The sequence below is a fragment of the Plectropomus leopardus genome, chromosome 2, assembly GCF_008729295.1.
Source record: "Plectropomus leopardus isolate mb chromosome 2, YSFRI_Pleo_2.0, whole genome shotgun sequence".
Taxonomy (NCBI): Eukaryota; Metazoa; Chordata; class Actinopteri; order Perciformes; family Serranidae; genus Plectropomus; species Plectropomus leopardus.
The window spans coordinates 19,604,068-19,623,372 of NC_056464.1; the positions used below are offsets into that span (position 1 = coordinate 19,604,068).

The 19,305-nt window shown below is 40.2% G+C and overlaps 1 protein-coding gene across 1 annotated transcript in view; it reads right to left on the reverse strand.

The window, feature by feature from the left end:
• Positions 1 to 17,416, reverse strand: part of col7a1 (collagen, type VII, alpha 1) — an 83,851-nt gene extending 66,435 nt beyond the window's left edge. Inside the window, 12 exon segments of the mRNA XM_042504140.1 lie at positions 1,928 to 2,077; positions 2,162 to 2,281; positions 2,537 to 2,692; positions 4,272 to 4,391; positions 4,525 to 4,654; positions 4,970 to 5,127; positions 5,282 to 5,440; positions 5,562 to 5,655; positions 6,584 to 6,740; positions 6,855 to 7,032; positions 7,519 to 7,591; positions 17,157 to 17,416. Coding sequence (XP_042360074.1) covers positions 1,928 to 2,077; positions 2,162 to 2,281; positions 2,537 to 2,692; positions 4,272 to 4,391; positions 4,525 to 4,654; positions 4,970 to 5,127; positions 5,282 to 5,440; positions 5,562 to 5,655; positions 6,584 to 6,740; positions 6,855 to 7,032; positions 7,519 to 7,582 — 1,486 coding nt within the window. The 5' untranslated portion in view covers positions 7,583 to 7,591; positions 17,157 to 17,416.
• Between the last annotated feature and the right edge of the window lie 1,889 nt (positions 17,417 to 19,305).

Below are 19,305 nucleotides of genomic sequence, written 5' to 3' on the forward strand. Positions count from 1 at the left end.
CCTTCTGTTGCTTTTAAGAGTTCACACCCTGATACTTCCAATTTAGCATGGCATCATGTCAAATGCTGAAGGCTGACAACAACGAGACTGATGGGAAAATAACTGCTCCAAGCACAACTGTCAGTGTCACTTGCCAATATGTGAAGTGTCGTAGAAATTATCTGAGGTGTGAAGAAAAATATCTGGAGAATTGCAATTGAGGCACCTGAACTTTTCTATCTGATATATCTTACTGTCCCGGCAGTCAGAACAATAGAGAACAATGAAAGCAAGTCAGTGATCGTGAATACACATGCAATTTGAAACACTTCCAAACCCACAATTAGTTTGTTCAAAAGCCAGATGTAGTATTTTAACACATCCACATGCAACCTGCAGATATGCCTGCCAGTACTTTGGTTATCTTAAGGGTTCAGGAATCTGTTGTGAAGTGATTCAAAAACTACTGTTGTGAGGCAGTGCCAATATTCTATAATTAATGGCTAAATAAATCAAAGTTACACAGTCTTGAGGTAATACTTATACTGCAGATGTAGTGGACTTAGTTCTAAAAAAAATGCTTTCAGTACCAAAAAGAAAAAAACATCTGTATACTGTACGTGGCCACAGGTCTTCTCTTGCTCGTGTGTTGAACATGTCAACAAATCATCAAGAAATTGGCAGGTGTCAGCGGGGGCCAAACAGGTCAAAGAACAAAGAATGCAGAGCGGTGGCTGCGCAACAGACGCCCACTTTTATGTTTTCTTTCGGATTTTGAGTCAGACAATACACTGACAAATTAAAAACGTGAGCAGCTGTTTGCTGGAATTTCCCTTGTGATATCTATCTGTCTATCTACATTGTATTCTATAACACACTTGCTTGATTGGATGCCCCACAAAGCAGTTGAAGTTGTTGGGAATGTGGGAGATGTTAAACATCTTCAAAAATCCATTAAAAAAACAACTTTAGATGTGATGTTTTGTTTGAAATATTGTTTAGAACTTTATGTTGGGTATCCTCCATGTTAGAAAACAGAGAGGTATTGCTGAATATATTTATGATATATTTGCAATACATGTGAAGGCTTCATTCATTGTGGTCCTCACTAAAAGCAAAAAAACAAAGTCAACATTTTTTCCTAATGAGAAGGAGCAAAGGACTCTTCACAAACCACAGACAACAAATAGTTGTTGCTCCTCTAGTTTACACAGAAACAAACAAGAGAAAAACAAGCTCTGCTAAAGTTTAGGTTTCTGTGGTTCACAGTATATAGAGCATTGTATACATCTTATTTCTTTGATAGCAGAGAGCCCTGCAGTGTCTCAACCTTCATGCAAATAACACTGGTGCGACTGAAGTGACGCCAAATGGGCCTTACTCACGATAGACAGATGGTGTGTGTGTATAATGAGTGTGTAGGTGTGCTCAAAATGTTCCTTAAACAGAGATAAACAGTAACATATGCAGGTTTTCAGAAGAGGGACAAACAGAAGAACATTTCTGGCCATTATCTTCATCTCTACTCCCTGTCCTTTTACTCAGTGGGACACAACAGAAGAAAGGCACCTACTCAGAAAGTGTTATTTTACTCTGTCACAAAACAGTATGAAGTGCTGCTCAGTTGTAAAAAAGGTGCCTCTCTGGTGGTCTGACTAAAGTGATTAGTCATTAACTTAACAACCATGAGATATTAAAGGCTTTTTAAAAAAATACCCTCTTAAGGGCCTCAAATTTCTTCAGCAATGCTGGGGAATTATTTTACTACTATTGTCAATTAAAGAAGCATGGATGAATGCAAACTGTGACATGTTTTGTGGCAATTAGCTGTTTTGCTGTGTGTAACTGAGTTTTTAGAGGGAAGAGGGCACACTGAACACAGAGAGAGATCCACAGAGAGCAGAGACAGATATTTGGTGTTGTGATAAACTACTGAAACCACACCTACCTATCTTAAATCTGGCTGTTGCTACAGGGCCCTCAGTGTTACGCTCATACAGTGGGATGATGGTGACGATGTACTCGGTGTCAGGCTGCAGTCTGGACAAAGTGTAAAACTCACTGCCACCCGGAACCTCAACCGTCTCCACATTTCGACCTTTGTGGACAGAAAAACAAAAAATGTAATGATACGTGTGTGCAAAATACTGACTGGCAGAATTGGAAGATGCTTTGTCCTGACCTGTAAATGGTCCCCAGACCAGACGGTAGGCTCGTGCGCCACTGACGGCTCTCCACCGCACGCGAACGCTGCCCTCTGACTCTGTCTCCACTGATAACTGCTGCACCGCTTCAAGGCGCACTGACACATGCAAAAACATGAACGCACAGACACTTTGATTAATATTTGCAAATTGTACTAAAACATTTGTGTGTGTGTGTGTGTGTGTGTTGTATTATGTACATATACTGTATCTAACAATTGTTGCTCCATTTTGTAACTTTATTAAAACATTTCTTGTGTATTTCATCGCATCTACTGATCAAATTACAAGCATTTACCATCATTTTATAACAGTATCAAAGCAATAAATAATGGGCGCCAGGGTGGACTCACATGTGCGGGCATTGAGGATGGACGGGGATGCAGAGTTTCTGGGGAAGAGGGGGTAGAGGCTGAGAACGTACTCTGTGTCCGGCTGAAGTGACTCCAAGGTGACAGACGTGGAGTCTGCAGACAGAGACTGCTCCAACAGCTGGGCTGCTGGCTGACCTGCTCTTCCAAGCACACAAAAGACAGGACAAACAGACATGGGGGCCATGCAGAAGGCCAATTAGTGCACTAACATCAATGACAAATTATACTGTACAGTATGTCATTAGACAAATTAGCTAACAATAAGCTGCAAAAATATGGGATGTGTCCTCACTTCAGTAACTTTACCTCACTCTCACCTCAGAGCACAAAGCATGGCAGGCAGCCAGCTGTAGAGATGTACTGTTCAGAGACACAGCACAGTCTGTGTATGTGCCTGTCCTGTATGTTGCTTGGGTCTCTGTCAGTATCTGTCTCGTTCGTTTGAATTATCACTGCGAGTACCGGCAAAAAAGGATCAGGTAGAAACAACTCACCTCTTATTACAGGATACACACTGACCTTATTTAAATACCCAGCCTAACTAGTCAGAAGAGGAGCTCCATGTGAGACTGGCACTCCTGCCACATGTTCGGAGGGAGAAACTGTTTATATCAGCCCTCAGGGGCCACTTTTCTCTCCTGAATCACTGCATAAGCACCCAGACATCTTGACACTGTTATGATCTGTGCCACACCCTGTCTCTAGAAACATAAGGACAAAATTACTGACAATCCGTGACATAAGTAAAGGTTTTCACTGTCTATCTTAAGTCTGGTGATGATCAAATGCATTTGATATTTTAGGTAATGATTGAGCAATAAAAATCCATACTGACAGCCAGAGCCTGAGGGAGGTAAAGTGTTAGAGCATATCATGTTCCCCATACTCAGCCTTGACTGCTGTACATTCTCTACATGTTTCCAACTTGCCACCAAAGGTAACTGTTATTATACTATATTATATGACTGTATTATACGTTTGAAGCTGTTGTAAAATACCCTATAAACACACAGCTGTGACCACATTAAAATGACAGTATTACTTTGCCAATCAGTCACTTATTGTCATGTGGGAAGCAGAGCTTGAGAGGGCAACTGCCTGAATCAACCTAAATCATTTATCATTTACCAGGACGAGAACGCTCATTCAATGAGCACACAAGAAACCACAAAGATGCTGCGAAAGACACAAGAAGCCTGTGGGGATTTGTGTTTGAGCAACCAGGTAAACCTGTGCACCATCCAGTCCACTGGCCTTTTATCTCCATCCAAAGCGGACAAACTACAGCAACAGCCTATGGTAACTTTTCCAGGAATTTCATGAACGTGGAAACCCTTTATATAGTATCAGTTTTCCAAGAGCAATAAGCTACAAGAAGCTGTGTTTATAGTGATTTTTGAACAGCTAAGGGGTTTTAGGAACGATGCCAAATGCCCTTCAAGTGTTCTAAAACCACTGTCAACCACTGGTTCTCTTGGCTTGTTGCTTCTTTTCCTCATTCATTTTGTCTGAAATCATTCAATCTGTCAAGATTTTTTTTACATGACAAGATAATTCTTCCAAAACCGACAAACAATTTGCATTTTGAAGTGCAAAAGAAGAGATGCTGCTATGTATTACTCAAATGCACATGCACGAGTCAGATAAGAGGCAGACAGAAAGCGAAAGACAGGTAGAGGGGAAATAGAAACAGAAGTATATATGCGTGGCTGACCTCGTGGTCCATATGTAAGTCTGTAGCCTTGCACAGGAGATGAGGGTTGATCCCAGCCCACAGAGAGAGAGAAGAAGCCTGCCTCGACAAGCCGTAGACTGGTGACCCCTGGCAAAGATCCTAAATGAGGATAAAAAAGGAAAATGGAGGCGTATAAGTTCGGCAGTAGGGGTTCTATCTTTTGTGAGAGAGAATTGTTAGCCTTTTGGAAAATGTTATTTGCTGACATTTGCACCCTTCACTTTTTACTCACTGGTTCGCTGCTTGGCAGAAACAGACTCCCCCACACTGTTGGGGTATTGGGAAATGACAGTCACCAGGTAGTCGGTTCCTGACCTCAGCTCTCGTGCAGTAAAGGTCCTCTGACTGGCAGAGACAGTTTCCTGCAGAGAAAGACAGAGGTCAAGCCTTAGACAAGTTTTTGCAGAGTGATTGACTGAAATAGAGGGGTGAGCCATGACATTCTGCTATCTTCATCATGTCTGCCAGGGGGAGGGAATTTCACCCTTTACTCTGCCAAATTTTAATCTCTACAGCATCTACATGGAGAAGATCCACCCATTAGACATGTTTATACTCAGCCTGAAGGCACGTGTTTTTCTTCCAAAGCAGTGTTGACTCTGGCTCCTGAAAACGCAATTTGCGACTTCAATCTAGGTCACCACCTTTTGTCAGGAATATTCAACACCTGGACGCACCTGGCGCAGTTCTGCCGTGATAGGCTGACCCAGGCCAGAGAGTGGCACATACTGGACCACATAGCCACTCACAGGCCCTCCTGCTGCACTCCAGCGAAACCTGAGAGTATCAGACGTCTGGCCTGTGAACTGAATGTTGGACGGACCAGAAAATGCCTCTAAAGAAGGACAGGGTGAGAGCAGGATGAGACATAGATCAAAGTAAAAGCAGGTTTACGGTCTGACAATAAAGTTTGAGATTATTAAAGATCTGACACAAGTGCGTCTGTGTGTATTTTAATATACTGATGTTATTTAAGGTCATCCACATACCATCACTAACATAGACTCCTCCTGCTTTGGAGCACACTCGGGGGCTCACAAGTGGAAGAAGAGTGTTTAGCAGTTTGAAGTCCCCAACAAAGGAGGTGAAATCACTGCTGGGCTGGGAGGAGATCTGAGCCAATTCATTCCTGTCTGCACTCTTTATACCTAACAAACCACAGAAAATTAGCAAAGGGAAAAACAAGATCACAGTGGCTCATAAGCATGTCTACAAAAAAATCAAAACTACTCTGAGTAAGAGTGGGGAGACTTCAGGTGAGACACCTACCGACCGCAAAAACATGCACTCCTTGACTACGCAGCTTCTGTGCTGGTTCCTGCACGCTGTCCTGGGACTTCCCGTCTGTGATCAGGATAGTGATCTGAAGGTTAAGGAAGACCCACAGGTAAAATTAGAAACACATACTTATACTTAATCCCCCAAATGACCATTTCTGTCAGTTGCTCACCTCATTTACCTTGAATTCATTAAGAAAACTTTTTTTCTTGCATGTCTCGGGTAGACTTGGAATCCAAAAACAGAGAAAATCCTTGATGGACTGAGGTCACAGGCAATCATGTTTAACAAAAGCAGAACTATATCAAAACATCAGTTTACAAACTCTCACACAGCTTGTGCAGTATAATTAAAGTCTTATTTATCCAGTCGTATGCTCAGTGCTACCCAAACAGACAGCCCTTTCGGACGGGGAACTGAATTAAAAGTTTACCTTATCTACGCTCTCTTAAAACCAACTTCTACTTTACCTCACTGAACACAGGGACTTCTGTATACTGCTGCCTTGACTGGTTAGTTAGTTTGTGTTAATGTGTCGGTGAATCCGAACTAATAGACAAAAAAGTCACACAATAACATAAAACAAACTGATCGGAGCAGTGGTAGGCCAGCAGCTTCCATGTTCAGTGAGGTATGGCAGTGAGAGTCTGGCTTTGAAGAGAGCACAGGTAAGTTTCACTCTCCATTCAGTTTCCCATCGGACAAGGCTGTCTGGCAAGTACAAATCATACGACAAGATAACTGAGACTTGTATTATACTGTTGTGTAGAGGTTGAATCGATCTTTTGACATAGTTTTCCTGTTATTAAATGCAGACCCTTATGACTTCAATTCATCAAGAATTTTCTTCATTTTTGGATTCATTGTTCACCAGAGGCAAGTTTTCTTTACAAATTCAACGTAATACATAATTGGTAATTGATATAAAATGGTCAGTTGGGGGAGCCAAAGTATTCCTTTAAATATGCAGTTTTAAAATTAGGAAACTAACTAAAAAATGACTGCCCTCAGACCTTAGGGACATCCCGACTGGACGCAGGGTTGAAGAAGTTATCAGCGACGAACTTGAGACCAGCACCTGTGCGTGTGTTTCCACCCTTATAGTTCAGGTTCTCTACAGCATTGACCAGCTCAGTGCCAACCAGGTAGTCAGTAAATGAAAATTCAGGTCTGGAGGGAGGGAAATGTGCATTGAATATGTAATTGTGCACCTGCAGTAATTTCTTTTTTTTTGTCATCACATGCACAGGAGTTAATAGAATGAATATTAATCCTGTAAGTCACCTAGAGGTGTCACTGTACTGTATGGCCCCAAAGCGTATCCCTGACTCGCCGACAGAGCTTGCGAATGGCTTGACGATTCCAGCCATGAAGCCCTTCACCTGCAGGAAGTTAGCTCGGCCAATACTTGAAGACCCATCAACCAGGAACACAATATCTGCTGCTTGCACATTACACCTGCCTGCAAATACAATGTGATGGAGAATAAGGGTGAGCAAATAAAGATATTATTTCTCTCTACAAACACACAGACTAGAGCTGCCACAATTAGTTGATTCACAGATAATTAATCGAAAACTATTTCAATGATAAAATAATTGTTTTAGTTATTTTATAAGCAAAATGACAAACATTTGCTGTTTTCATGCTTCTTAAATGTAACTGTTTGAGGTTTTTCTTTGTCATAGATGATAATTCATTAAAAAGCTTTGGTTTTTTGGACTGGTTGAATAAAACATACAATTTGAAGATGCCATGCGATGTTTCAGGGTATGTTTCACTATTTTGGGGGATTTTATTGACTAAACAATTAAATGATTAATCAAGAAAATAATAGGCCAATTAATAAATAATGAGTATTTATTAGGTAGCAGCACTAACACAAACATGTTCAAAAAACGTTTGGTGCTCATGTGGTGATTGGGAAGAGAATTAAAGTGTTTTATACCCTGAGCTTCAGCCTGCTTCATGAAGGACAGAAGGACAGTCACAGTGAAAAAACAGCTCCACATCTTCACAACCTGGGCACACAAAGAGCAGATAAACCTTTTATTATGTCTGAAACACTTTTAACTCACTTCAAAAATGTCGGACCACATTACAAAATTGTGCTTTGTAGACTTGGACTGTATCACAGTATACAAGGGTACTGTGGGTAATTCATGTTTTCCAAATACTGTCATATATACAGGCACTCCTCTTTGTTAAACTAATTTTATGTAGTGCACAGTATGCACCACCACAGCTCAGTCAACAGGCAGCTTGGCTAAAGGACACAGCGTCACCTAGTGGTGGATAAGTTACAGGACAGTAAACAGCCGGTGGCCTGAGACAGAGAGATCACAGTGAAAATCAGAATACTTTCACATCTAACTCCATGAATTAAGGATTTATTGGGGGTTTAGGGCTGCACACTTACACCATCACATGTGATATACTCCAGTGTCACTTCAGGAAGGTATAAAGGTATGAAAGATTACATACCACCAATGAAACATTTATTGGTTTCACTATTAACCAAAATAAAATTTCCAACAGTTAGTGCTACCATTTCAAATTTTAATCATTATTTATACCATGTTTGATTACAGTGCTTTGAGTAAATCATGGTGCAAACTGTCCAGCATAACAATATTAAACAAAACTGGCTCCAAAGGTGAAAACATAACATTTTCAGTGTTCATATTTTTAGACTTTGAAAGGCCTTGTTTTTGTTCTGACTACTACTCCAGTCCTGCTTTCCTTGTGTCCCCAGGTCATATTAGTCCCTGTGTTGTAATCATCTCCTGTTGAATGAAACACTGCCATCCCTCAGCTACTTACTATTCATCCCCATCGGATTTCCTGTTCCTCCAAGTCACCTGATCTTGTCACTTTCCTGTTCAGCTGCAACCTATTAGTTATTTGTTTCTCCGTATGTGTCTGAGGGAAGTTCAGCCCTGTTATTTGTCAGATTGTCTTCGTTGTCTTAGAGTTATAGCCATTGTTCCTGCCTGTGCCTGCTCTGAACCACACAGCGTCTTTGATTTCCTGCCTGCCAGTCTTGTCCCTTTCAACACGTTTTCTTGTTCTACATGTCTGAATATAGAGTGAAGTCTACCATTATTTTTTTCAGTTTATCTTCAAAAGTTCTTTTTGCATGTTACAGTTTCAGGGCCACTAAATGTTTGCATTGTGGTAACACTTTGAACAAACAATTCAAAACTGTCATATGATTAAAACTGGAGCTTGTAGTGCAAGTTAAGGCACAAAATAAGACATTAGCACTTAGCTGATCTCTCTGAGTACCAACAAATCACATTATACCACATCCCAATACTATTTCTAGCATTTCCATGACACATCATTAAAAGCTTGTCTATCATGCTGCCATATACACACATAACACACACACAAACAGAAAGTCTTATCCCTTGCACAGCTTACTCCAATCCAAGATATACAATGCAGAAATTTCCTAAAAAACAATGTATAGACTCATATAGAAGTAATCTCTCTCAAACGCCACTTATGACTTACTAGAGGTGTGTGGCAGTGTGTTTCTTCTTATTTTTTGTGCTGGGGACGCTTATGGGCGTCTAAAATCACAGCACTCAGGTGAGATCGAGGCTTTATGAAAATGTTGTGGCCAAGTGTCAGTTTGTTGGGCCTTGTTTGTAAAACCCAATTCTGATTCTTATTCTGATTCTGGACGCCACGTTTGTTCAGTCACACAACAACAACAAACAAATTAAACAATCTAGGAAGCAGTTAGACGAGCACCTCCCACATGCTTTTCTCTTCTATCAAGACTCGTGACTTTAAAGAAGGCAAAAGATAGCTTTAATGGCGTCATGAGGAAAATATTTCTCGACTGGGAAGACAGAATTACATCATCTCTTAAGCAGAAATTCAAAGTATGACATCAAACTTTTCAAAGATATCTGGTCCTCTTTTTTTGGAAATTTGTGAGCTATTTCCTCTTTACTTCTGTCCATCCAGAAACCTGTTCATGTGTATTGGAAACACACTGTACAAAGTCATGATGTATATTATCTGTTCATGTTTTACTCTTCACGACTTGTAGTATTTGTTGTGCTTACCCTTAATCTTCCTTGATTTGCATTGTCTTTGTGATGTTTATGTTTTTGATTGTACTGCCTACAAACAAAATCCTGAATTTGTAATAACTCAAGGTGTATACAACACATTTCTGAACTTTGTTTTTAGTTTTGAACAATTCTTCCAACATATCCCATTCCATATCAATGAAAATAATGCCTACTTGGCATTAGGTACATACATTAGATACATTAGGTTTTAGTTTTAGATTTTTGACTTGAAATTAGTTTTTTTTCCCTGCAATGTTACTGTATGGACTTGTTTTGCATTCAACATTTGTTCCAAACAATTGTGGTCCAGGAGTTAAACCACAGATGGAAAGTCTTTCTTTGTAACATTACTGCACACTCTGGAGAAAAACAAGAAAAAGCTGCTGTGTTTTATGATATCTGCATGTTTATCTGATAAAATTACAAAATCCAAGATGAAAACCATAGCAGACTCATGTATGATAAGGCTAAACTCCTTAAAATGCATTAAACTGAACTTGACAGTCAGTTGGATGTGAATATCAACCATCACAATTTCATAATACAGAGCTGCACGCAAAATTCATGCTCATTCAAATTGTCTTCCTAAAATGTCAAATCGAAAGTACTAAAATGTCTTTGATACGCACCCATCTGGTGAGGCAGGAGCACAACATAAAAGTCTTAGTCACTAGTCACTAAACTTGTTACAAGAGTCTTGCATAAAATAAAAAAATGTATTTTAGGAGATTAAATCTGCCCCTTTATCTAGTGTCAAGCTCCAACTGAATAATATTTAAAAAAATACTTAAGGACATTTCAAGATGTTTCTAAATAACACAAATGTGCATGCCTATCATCACATTTAAAGGGCATACAAGGTACACTACAGCCCTGTCCATACTGATATTTTATAAACATTTTTCTCTATGTTTTGGTCTCTTGTCCACAAGCAAACAGAGTTTCTCAGTCACTACAACTGAGATTTATTTAAAAAGCTTTCTAATGTGAAATTTTTTTAAACTCAAATTATTTGGTATCTGTTTGGACGTGTAAGATGGAGCATTTGGAAAACAATGACAGTATCTGCCCAATTCGCACATACCCATTGTTGCATTGTGTCATGGCCATGTGCCAGAAAAAATAACAACAGACGACCAGTTTATTTACATTTCATATATTTTAGCACTGCTTGATCTAATGACTTCTTTACACTTAAACTTAGTACTGCTGCATCACTTCACCGACAAACTGAGGAGTCTGCTGCACCCAAAGTGAGTTTGTCCACCTCAGTGTCCGCAGTTTCAAGTCTGCCAGACAAGTTTTGGATCAGACCCTGTCAAACCAGCTGATAATGGGACACTTTTGAGAGTGGGATTGCTGTTGATGAGGAGTGGAAGGAAAACTTTCCAATGTCCAGAGCATCACTCTTATCTTCAAAAGAGCTCAGTCATCCTTATATTGGAGGGGAATCAACAGTGATGAGATATCCAGTCATCATTTAAAAAAAAAAAAAAAACAACTACAACGAAAAAAAACATAAGCTTGTGCACTTTTTTTAAACACAAATATTTGTTTTTAAAAAATATATTTTACACAGGGCCTGAGACACAAAGACGTATTAGCCAAGAGGCATAAACCAGTACATTGTAACGTTATCTCTCTCCTCTTTGCCCTCATTAGAGCAGATAAACTTCTCCAAAGTCCTTTGGTCTGATCGTCCTCTTTTTGTTTTGGGACTAAAGTGGATCATAGCGCTCTCCAGAGCATGACCCATAACACTCTCAAACTTTACTACAGAGTGTCTGGAATGCAGATGCCATAATCTTATGGACAAAACATCCAATTCTGGAAAAATTACACATCTTTTCTCTCCTTTGAGAAATAGAGAACACAAGATTTTCTCATTGTAGATTTAACTTTGGTCCTGTGTCACATTAACACAGCATTGATGTCATGCACCACTTCTTACAAGTTATGTAACAAAACTATCACTCTCAGCCATCTCAGTAACAGACATCATGCGGTGAGAGAAATCCAATATAGATGTGGGGCACCTCTCTTCATGACAACCTCGATTCACATTCACCTTTTCCCAGAAGTGATGCAAGACACAGTGGCTACTGCAAATAACTGACAGATGTTGAGCCAACTAACAAAACCTCTGATCTACTCTGTAGAGCTACTGTAGCTACAGTAAACACTGCCAGGTTCAAAACCATAAGAATCCACTTAAGTTGATGAAACCAAATGTATGTAAGTGAGTGCAGAAGGATAAGGGCAGACAGAAGTGATTTTCCGAGCCTGTATAGGAATGCAAAGAACATCAGCATCATCTGGAATTTGCTCATTTTCATTGCACTGGCATTTTGTCGGAACACTGACCTGAAACAGACGGACTGTCAGTGTGTTTCCGTCAGAACCAGACCACATGAAAGACGGTCATGAGTGGAAACATGCTGACATGCTCAATAACACTGAGCAGACAGAAATCTACGGACTCCCACTTTGATGTAGTAATGATATTATGGCTTACAATAGCTATTGCAATATTCTACACTACACTATTTCTCTCTAAAAGTTGGATGAGAAGACTGATACTACGCTCATATCTAATAGATATGAGGCTATAGCCAGCCACCTGTTTGCTTTGCTTAGCATAAAGACTTGATACATAACAGCTATCTCAGTTTTAATCATTACACCCAGGCATTAAAATATTTGGCACAAAATGCCCAAATAAAACTATAACTCTTCATCCTTGCACTCAAAGTCCCCATGGATAAAAACATACATTTTCCCAGTTTACATCCAGTGAGACTGACACTGACTACCTAGCCACACCATTAAAACTGCACTTCACTATCTGTGGGCTTTAGAAGCTACAAGTTGCGTGTTCATTCATCCTTCCCTTGTCCTCCTCCTGATCTAACATGGAGAGGTGTTTGTGGAGTCAGCAGTCTGCTCAGCAGTGGACTTCACTGTAGCTCCATATCACACTTTTAAACAGTCCAATCAAATGCAAAAGATTTCATTTAAATCCCTCTTGTAACTGCATACTGCTCAAATATCCTAGTTTATCAAGGTACAGAAGCAAAATATGCATAAGACGCTCTAAATTCTTTTTAACTGGGACCGTAATTTTGTGGAAGTGTGGGACTTTCATATATAAATGAACATCAGTTATATTCAAACCCTTGTCAGCTTAGTTCACGCAATGCTGATTATGCCTATCGCTGCCACGGAAAGCTCTCTGCATTTTGCAGTATACCAAAATTGAGGTGTCTGCTGGCTGGGGCAACTTTCCCGTACTACCACACGAGACGTGATGCATTTTATATAAATCAACCAAAGCTAAACAGGCAGGAGGCATAGCTAGCGACAAAGTAGCAGCTAACACTGGCGGAAAATCCTCAAAAGCATTTAAGAGAAGTTTCTGGAGTGGGCACTCCAGTTAAAAAAAGAAACTCATCATTCAAAGGAAGGATAAAGCCAACCAGAGAGTTAAGAGAGCACTCCTGGGGTTTGTCAAGTTCCCCTGCAGGCAAACATTGTGCACACGCTTCAGCACAGTGTTTATGTTATTACTCTCACAGCCAGAGGGGGGAGAAAAAAGTCCTGTACTCCAGATAACCACATGTTAAATAGTGAGCTTTGGAGGTTATGGCAGGTGCATTTTGTTACCTTTGGAAAGAGCCAGGCCAGCTACTTCCCCTCTCTTCAGTCTTTATGCCTAACTAAGATAAATGTCTCCTGGCTGAAAATAAATCTACCAACTGAAAAAAAGTGGCATCAATCTTGTAATCTGACTGTTCTAAGGCTGTATATTTCATCTGAGATTGTTGCACATTAAAAAACACACACACACAACCTCACACTGCGAAAATCTCATTTGCAAACTGACTTCAAAGCGCACACGGAAAAAGTGGTGTAACTTGCAGGACACATATGTCAAGACAACAAGGGAGAAGAATGGGGTGCACAGTATCATTTCATAACTCTGACAGCCTACTTTCAACAAGTCAGATGGTTATATTCAGGCAGATGATGATGAGGAGGCGGAGGGTGTAATAGAGGATGAGGACCGCACACAGACAGACAGAGAGCAACAGTGTGGAGACAGAGAGGGAGGGCAGCTCAGCCCCTCAGCGGGCAGACCAGCGACAGCCAGAGAAGATGTACCTCCATTCAAGAGAAGCAAGGAAGCAAATGTGTCTCACATTTTGTGTTGTATTGCAAAATTTAGAAAACAGAACAATAAAAGACATGGACTCAGTGTGCAAGGTTTCTGCGTGTGTAATGATTTTTTTTTTAATATGATGGACTAAAAAAACGTAAACAAAAAATGCAGACTTGGTGTGCAGAGGCGCTCTGGGAGAAAGTGAATGAGCAAATTTCCCAAAATGTTGAACTATTCCTTTAAGAATTATGTTGATACAGTTTTAGGATATCAGTATTGAAGCAATTTATCTGGTTCTTTCTATACTTGAGTACTTTCATACATTGCATACCAAGTATATAGTACAGAAGGTGCAGCAATACCCTAAAAACTTGCAAGGCAAAAAATAGACACCGGAAACCGCTGGCCTTTTCCTATTTTAATTTGTTCAAGTACAAAAACTTTCAGACACTGCCTGAAGCCAGGAGCTCATAATTAGCCATGACTGTTTGTTCCCTCTGTAAGATGCAGAGCCCACAAACCCAACAGCGTCAGAGTTTTCATCCCAGACACGCAGCACACACATTACCCTTTAATATGTTCCAAATGTAATGCCCCTATCCCTTTTAAAGATTTAAAGGATTTATTCTAAGACATCTACACCTATAAAATTAAATTACATATAACTATCTGGTGAAAGGCCACATCAGCTTGCGCACCTTTGATGTTATTTTTCTTTTTCCTGTATGGAATCTAATGAAACCATGTCTGTTTCTGGTTTTGTTAAACTAACCAGGTGTTAAGACCACAAACTGTACCCACAGACTATTCTTAGCACTTACATCTTGGCTAACTTAACAGATTATAATTGAAAGGCATTAATGATTCAAGGGCTGATAAAAAAAACACCAGCTGACAACTAAAGAAGTCTAAATAAATGCATCACAAAAAACTGATTTCTATTTCTTTCACTCATCCCCACAACACACCCCTAAACCCTTCTCCATTCTAATCTGTGAGTACATAAAAGTCCTGCTGGTATATATTTTTAAATAATAAATGCAATGGGCTAGATCATGTGGGAGGAACCCACTTCCTCTGATACACTCCTTCTTTATTACAGCATATAAAAAGATACTCATCAAGTGCATTCCTTAGGTGGCCTCCACACCTGGAATTTTAAAAGGATGAAGTAACTGGCTTATAGGTATGGCCACACCCAGTATAGGCCACCTGGGAATAAAACCCAACACATGGGTTAAAAGGTCAATGTATTAGTAGCAAAATGCAGGTAAGAACCATCCTCAACAGGAGTCAAGTGGACTTAGTGGAAAAAAAACAACCTGTACGCAACAGCAACGACAGAAGGAGAAAAGGACTTTTCAGGGACAGGAAGAAAGAGAGATTAGGACTCATCCCAGAGCTTCTGGTGGGAGTTGTACAGAGGCCGGGCTGTGCTTTCTGAAAGCTCAGCTCAGACAGGATCACAGAGTTGTGGTTTAGTAGAGATGCCATTCTCCCAGGGGGGTGGCAGGCCACAGGCCACTGCAATGTGACAGAGTGCAGGATTGTGCAATTAGGCCCTGAGCATAACATCAGTCATCAGGGACGAAAAGTGACATAAGTGGACAAAGGGGTGGAGGGGTCAAAGGAGTGCAGAGGTGTCACATTAAATTACCAAAGACCCCTGTAAAGTTGCTCACACACCAGGATTGTGTGTGTACTTGGTGGCCAAAAAAGTGCCGGTAGCAAGAACATTAGAGCCTCACTCTGAGGCTGTCTGGAAGAGAAAAACATGGTAGACAGATCCTGTCACCTCTGACCCCAACCCTCAGCTCAAGCACAGCATCACTCACGTCCGCTATTAAGGGATTATCAGTCTGTTTCTACATCCAAACTAAACAAAACCACTAAAAACAGGCAGCTTTTGAAAATCGTTGTTGACCCCTTGTTTGAACAAGTTTTTCACAAGAAGTGCTGATCTTATCTTCCTATTTATTTTACAAGCTTGACATTACTATTAACAAAGGCCAGATGGAATAAATCAGGGAAATAACGGCATTCGTCAATGGGTTATCTTACTCTCTTTCAAAGTCATGATTGAATGGAGGCATAAAGTCAAAATCCCCTTGCTTGTAACTTAGTTTAATCCAACATATAAAGGGCCATTTAAACACCAGTAACAATCAAAATACACACATATCCGCTAAAAATAACAGTGCTGGCTGTTCAAGTTTTCCAATACAATACCCATTGTTGATGAAAATTATTTAAGTGCCGCTCTTAAAAAATGATGATCTGAACAGGATGTTCTCTGGAGGACAACAGAAAATGTTCAAAGACATCAAACACAAACAGTAACCAGCAACAGTCCACCATAGATGACACACTTGGGATGCGTCCAGAGCTCTGCACTTCCAGAGTGGCACGCCAAAAACTTAACCAAGTATGGCTGCAGCAATGAAGTGAATGAAAAGATGAGTGAGACAGTGAGAGGGTGTAAGTGAGGCAGAGAGGAAGAGTTCACTCAGTCCTGCTGAGAGTTATTTTCAGACATGAATAACAATTCCATGTTAATAGGGGATTTTTTGTTGTTGCATGAGCCAAACCACAGCAAAGACATGGATACACTTAAAAGTCAGTGAACAGACAATTGAAACCAATCAAGACACAAAGGCAGAGGAGGAAGAGGAGGAGTGAGGCTCTCCTGGAGCAGCATCATGGTGTGTAGCAGGAATTATGCCCTATAACTAAATGAGTTCAGTTGAGGTCAGCATGGTTGTACACTCCCCCGTTGTCCTGTGCAACTGTTATAAGACTAATGGAGACAGAGCATTTGAAAGAGCACAGGAGAATAATTACAAGTTTTGTGAGGACTGGCAAACTGTAATTTATAACGGTATTATATGCTTTTTTTTATCTAATGACTGTGGGATTCTGATCCTCAGAGCTGTTGCAAAGCTGTCTGTTCTTACAATAACATTTCAGAAAGGGTGAAAAGAGGTGACAGATGTTCTGCTTGGTCTTGTTCAAAGTCAAGGCTTTTGCTGCAGGGAAAGCAAATGGCTAAGGGGTGGTGTCCTGGCTACAATTCAGATAAGTGTCCTCTATATGTAAAGATTAAGAGTTATCACTTACCAGCATGTACATGCAGAGAAAACCAGTGCCAAAATTTTTCTCCATATACATGTGTGATATCTTAGACATATCTTTAGACTAAGTCATGGCCCTGTTAATCAGGAATCCAGATTGTAAACTGTGCACAACTCCAAGTCCAAATAGCACCGGTGTGCCCACAAATGTCTCTTTACAGAGCCCAGCGTAGCACCTCATCTCTCCGCTTCTGCCTCATCTTACCTGGGGATCTCTGCTCCGTGCACCGGGGCCACAGCCTGCCGCTCTTCACCTCTCCACCTGTGGCATATCCAGCCCTAGCTCTCCGTGCAGTGGTCTGGGCACACCGTAGTACTCCCAGTTACCGGTGTCCAGAGTCAAAGCTTCAAAAAGAAAGCACAAGTCAACCCCACGATCATCCGCTGCAGCTCAGTAACTGAACTCCTGTCGCTGCATCCCTGCAGGAGACTGTAAAACGCTGTTTCTGAATCCCGAGGCTGCCTCGCTTAGCTCAACACAAGCAGCAGAACAGTCCAGACTTGTTCGGATGCCTGAAGGGGAGTCCTAAGCTCTCTCTTTCTGCTTTTTTTCCCCACCTCATTCTCTTTGCCTCTTGTCCCTCCCTGCTCCTGCCTGCAAGCAACCCATGTAACCATCTGGAGCTGAAACAATCAAATAATTCCGCTACTTTCTACAGGTAAAACAGCACGCTCGAGGTCACATGATTTCACGCAGGTTGCCTGTATTTACGGGCAGCCCACGTGGTTCCGCTGTCTGCATAAATTTGAAGCAGGAACTTTTTTTTTTTTAAAGCACACAGTGCAGGGTCAGAATACTTTTCACATTTTTTTTCTGATAAATAAAGCTATACTTGTACCACTGTTTAATTATTTAATTATTTTTTGTTTGTTTGTTGGTTCAGAATTACTCTAAAATAAGTGGGATCAGCTCAGATGTTGAGATCGAAATACATTATTTTCTGGACTTTGTTCATTTGGTGCTTCACAAATGACACTTGCAAGGAGAAATTGTTAGCATAACAGCCTGAACACCACTTGCCAAATTAGTTACATCATGAAGCGATTCGTGACCTTACAAACATTGTTTTAGATTTTATATTTTTGCACAATTTAAAATAGGATACACAAAATGACAAAAAATTAAATAAATACAGTGCAAGGAGAGACAAAAAATGGTGGGTTTATTTTAAGCTTCCACCCAAAACAGGTTTAAATTTCATAATGTGCAAAGTTGAACGAGATTCTATTTTAAGTGTTTACGTAGCCAAAATATTTTTTAAACTAAACACAGTGTACTTTTAAATGCATACATCACCTTTAAGTTCAGGTAAGTTAGCCTACGTTACAGCGCATTTCCCCACCTCAGAGAGAAGAGTAATTTCTCTGCCTATCTGCGTTTGTTTGTAAGCAAATAAACTCATTAGACTATATTCTCAAAGCACAATTTTCATATTTAATATTCACTAACAAAAACTCATTCACAGCTAGCCTATTTTTCAGAGATTCAGAACTAAGCTAATGCTAACGGCAGAACCAAAATAAAACGTTAGCCTGTGTTAGCACCTTTTAGCTTAGCTGGCCAACTGCTCACCTCTACAAGAGCATTTGCTAGCTTTCAGTTGTTCTTATTTATTTATTTATCTGTTTATTTGAATAACTAAAATACTCTTCCTGATAGCAGTTTGCTGCTGCAGTCTATCTGTGAAAAGTGTCACACTTACCGGAGCGCCTTAGTAGCCCAGTGGTTACATGTCATACAAACACAACCTCTGAAGTTTGATTCTGGCAGCATGTCATACCTCTCTGTCTCTCTTTCCCCTCCATATCTACACTGCCCTCAGTCAAATATAGTCAAAATGCCAAAAAAAAGAGAGAAAAATGTGTGATATACCTGTTGAGATTCATGACTGAACACAGCCCACATTTTGACTCATTGTAGGAACAGCACAGGTGTTACTAATTATATCCCGGGTCCTCAGCAGAGGGGGTCCTTAACATTATTGCAGGGGGGTCACCAAATTATTGACAGTTTGGATTTCTATTAATAAATAAATAAAATGTGTCTGAAAATACACATTAACATGAATCTAACAGTTCTTGCCATTTGCAGCAACTTAGAGTTGATGTAAAAACATTAATGTATTTTAGGCATCATTGATTTCATCATTTACACCTGTGCTTTTTCTTTTGTGACAAGTAAAAATATAGTAATTATTGAAGCAAGGTTCTCACCCAATCACAGATGCTCAACTTACCGCGCATGTAGGCTACTATAAAGGAGCTGAAATTCAACATAGCTTTCTCAAATACTAAATGTCAACCTGAGGTATACCATCCTGGCAACACAAGGAGGTGAATCAAGGAGATTCCTC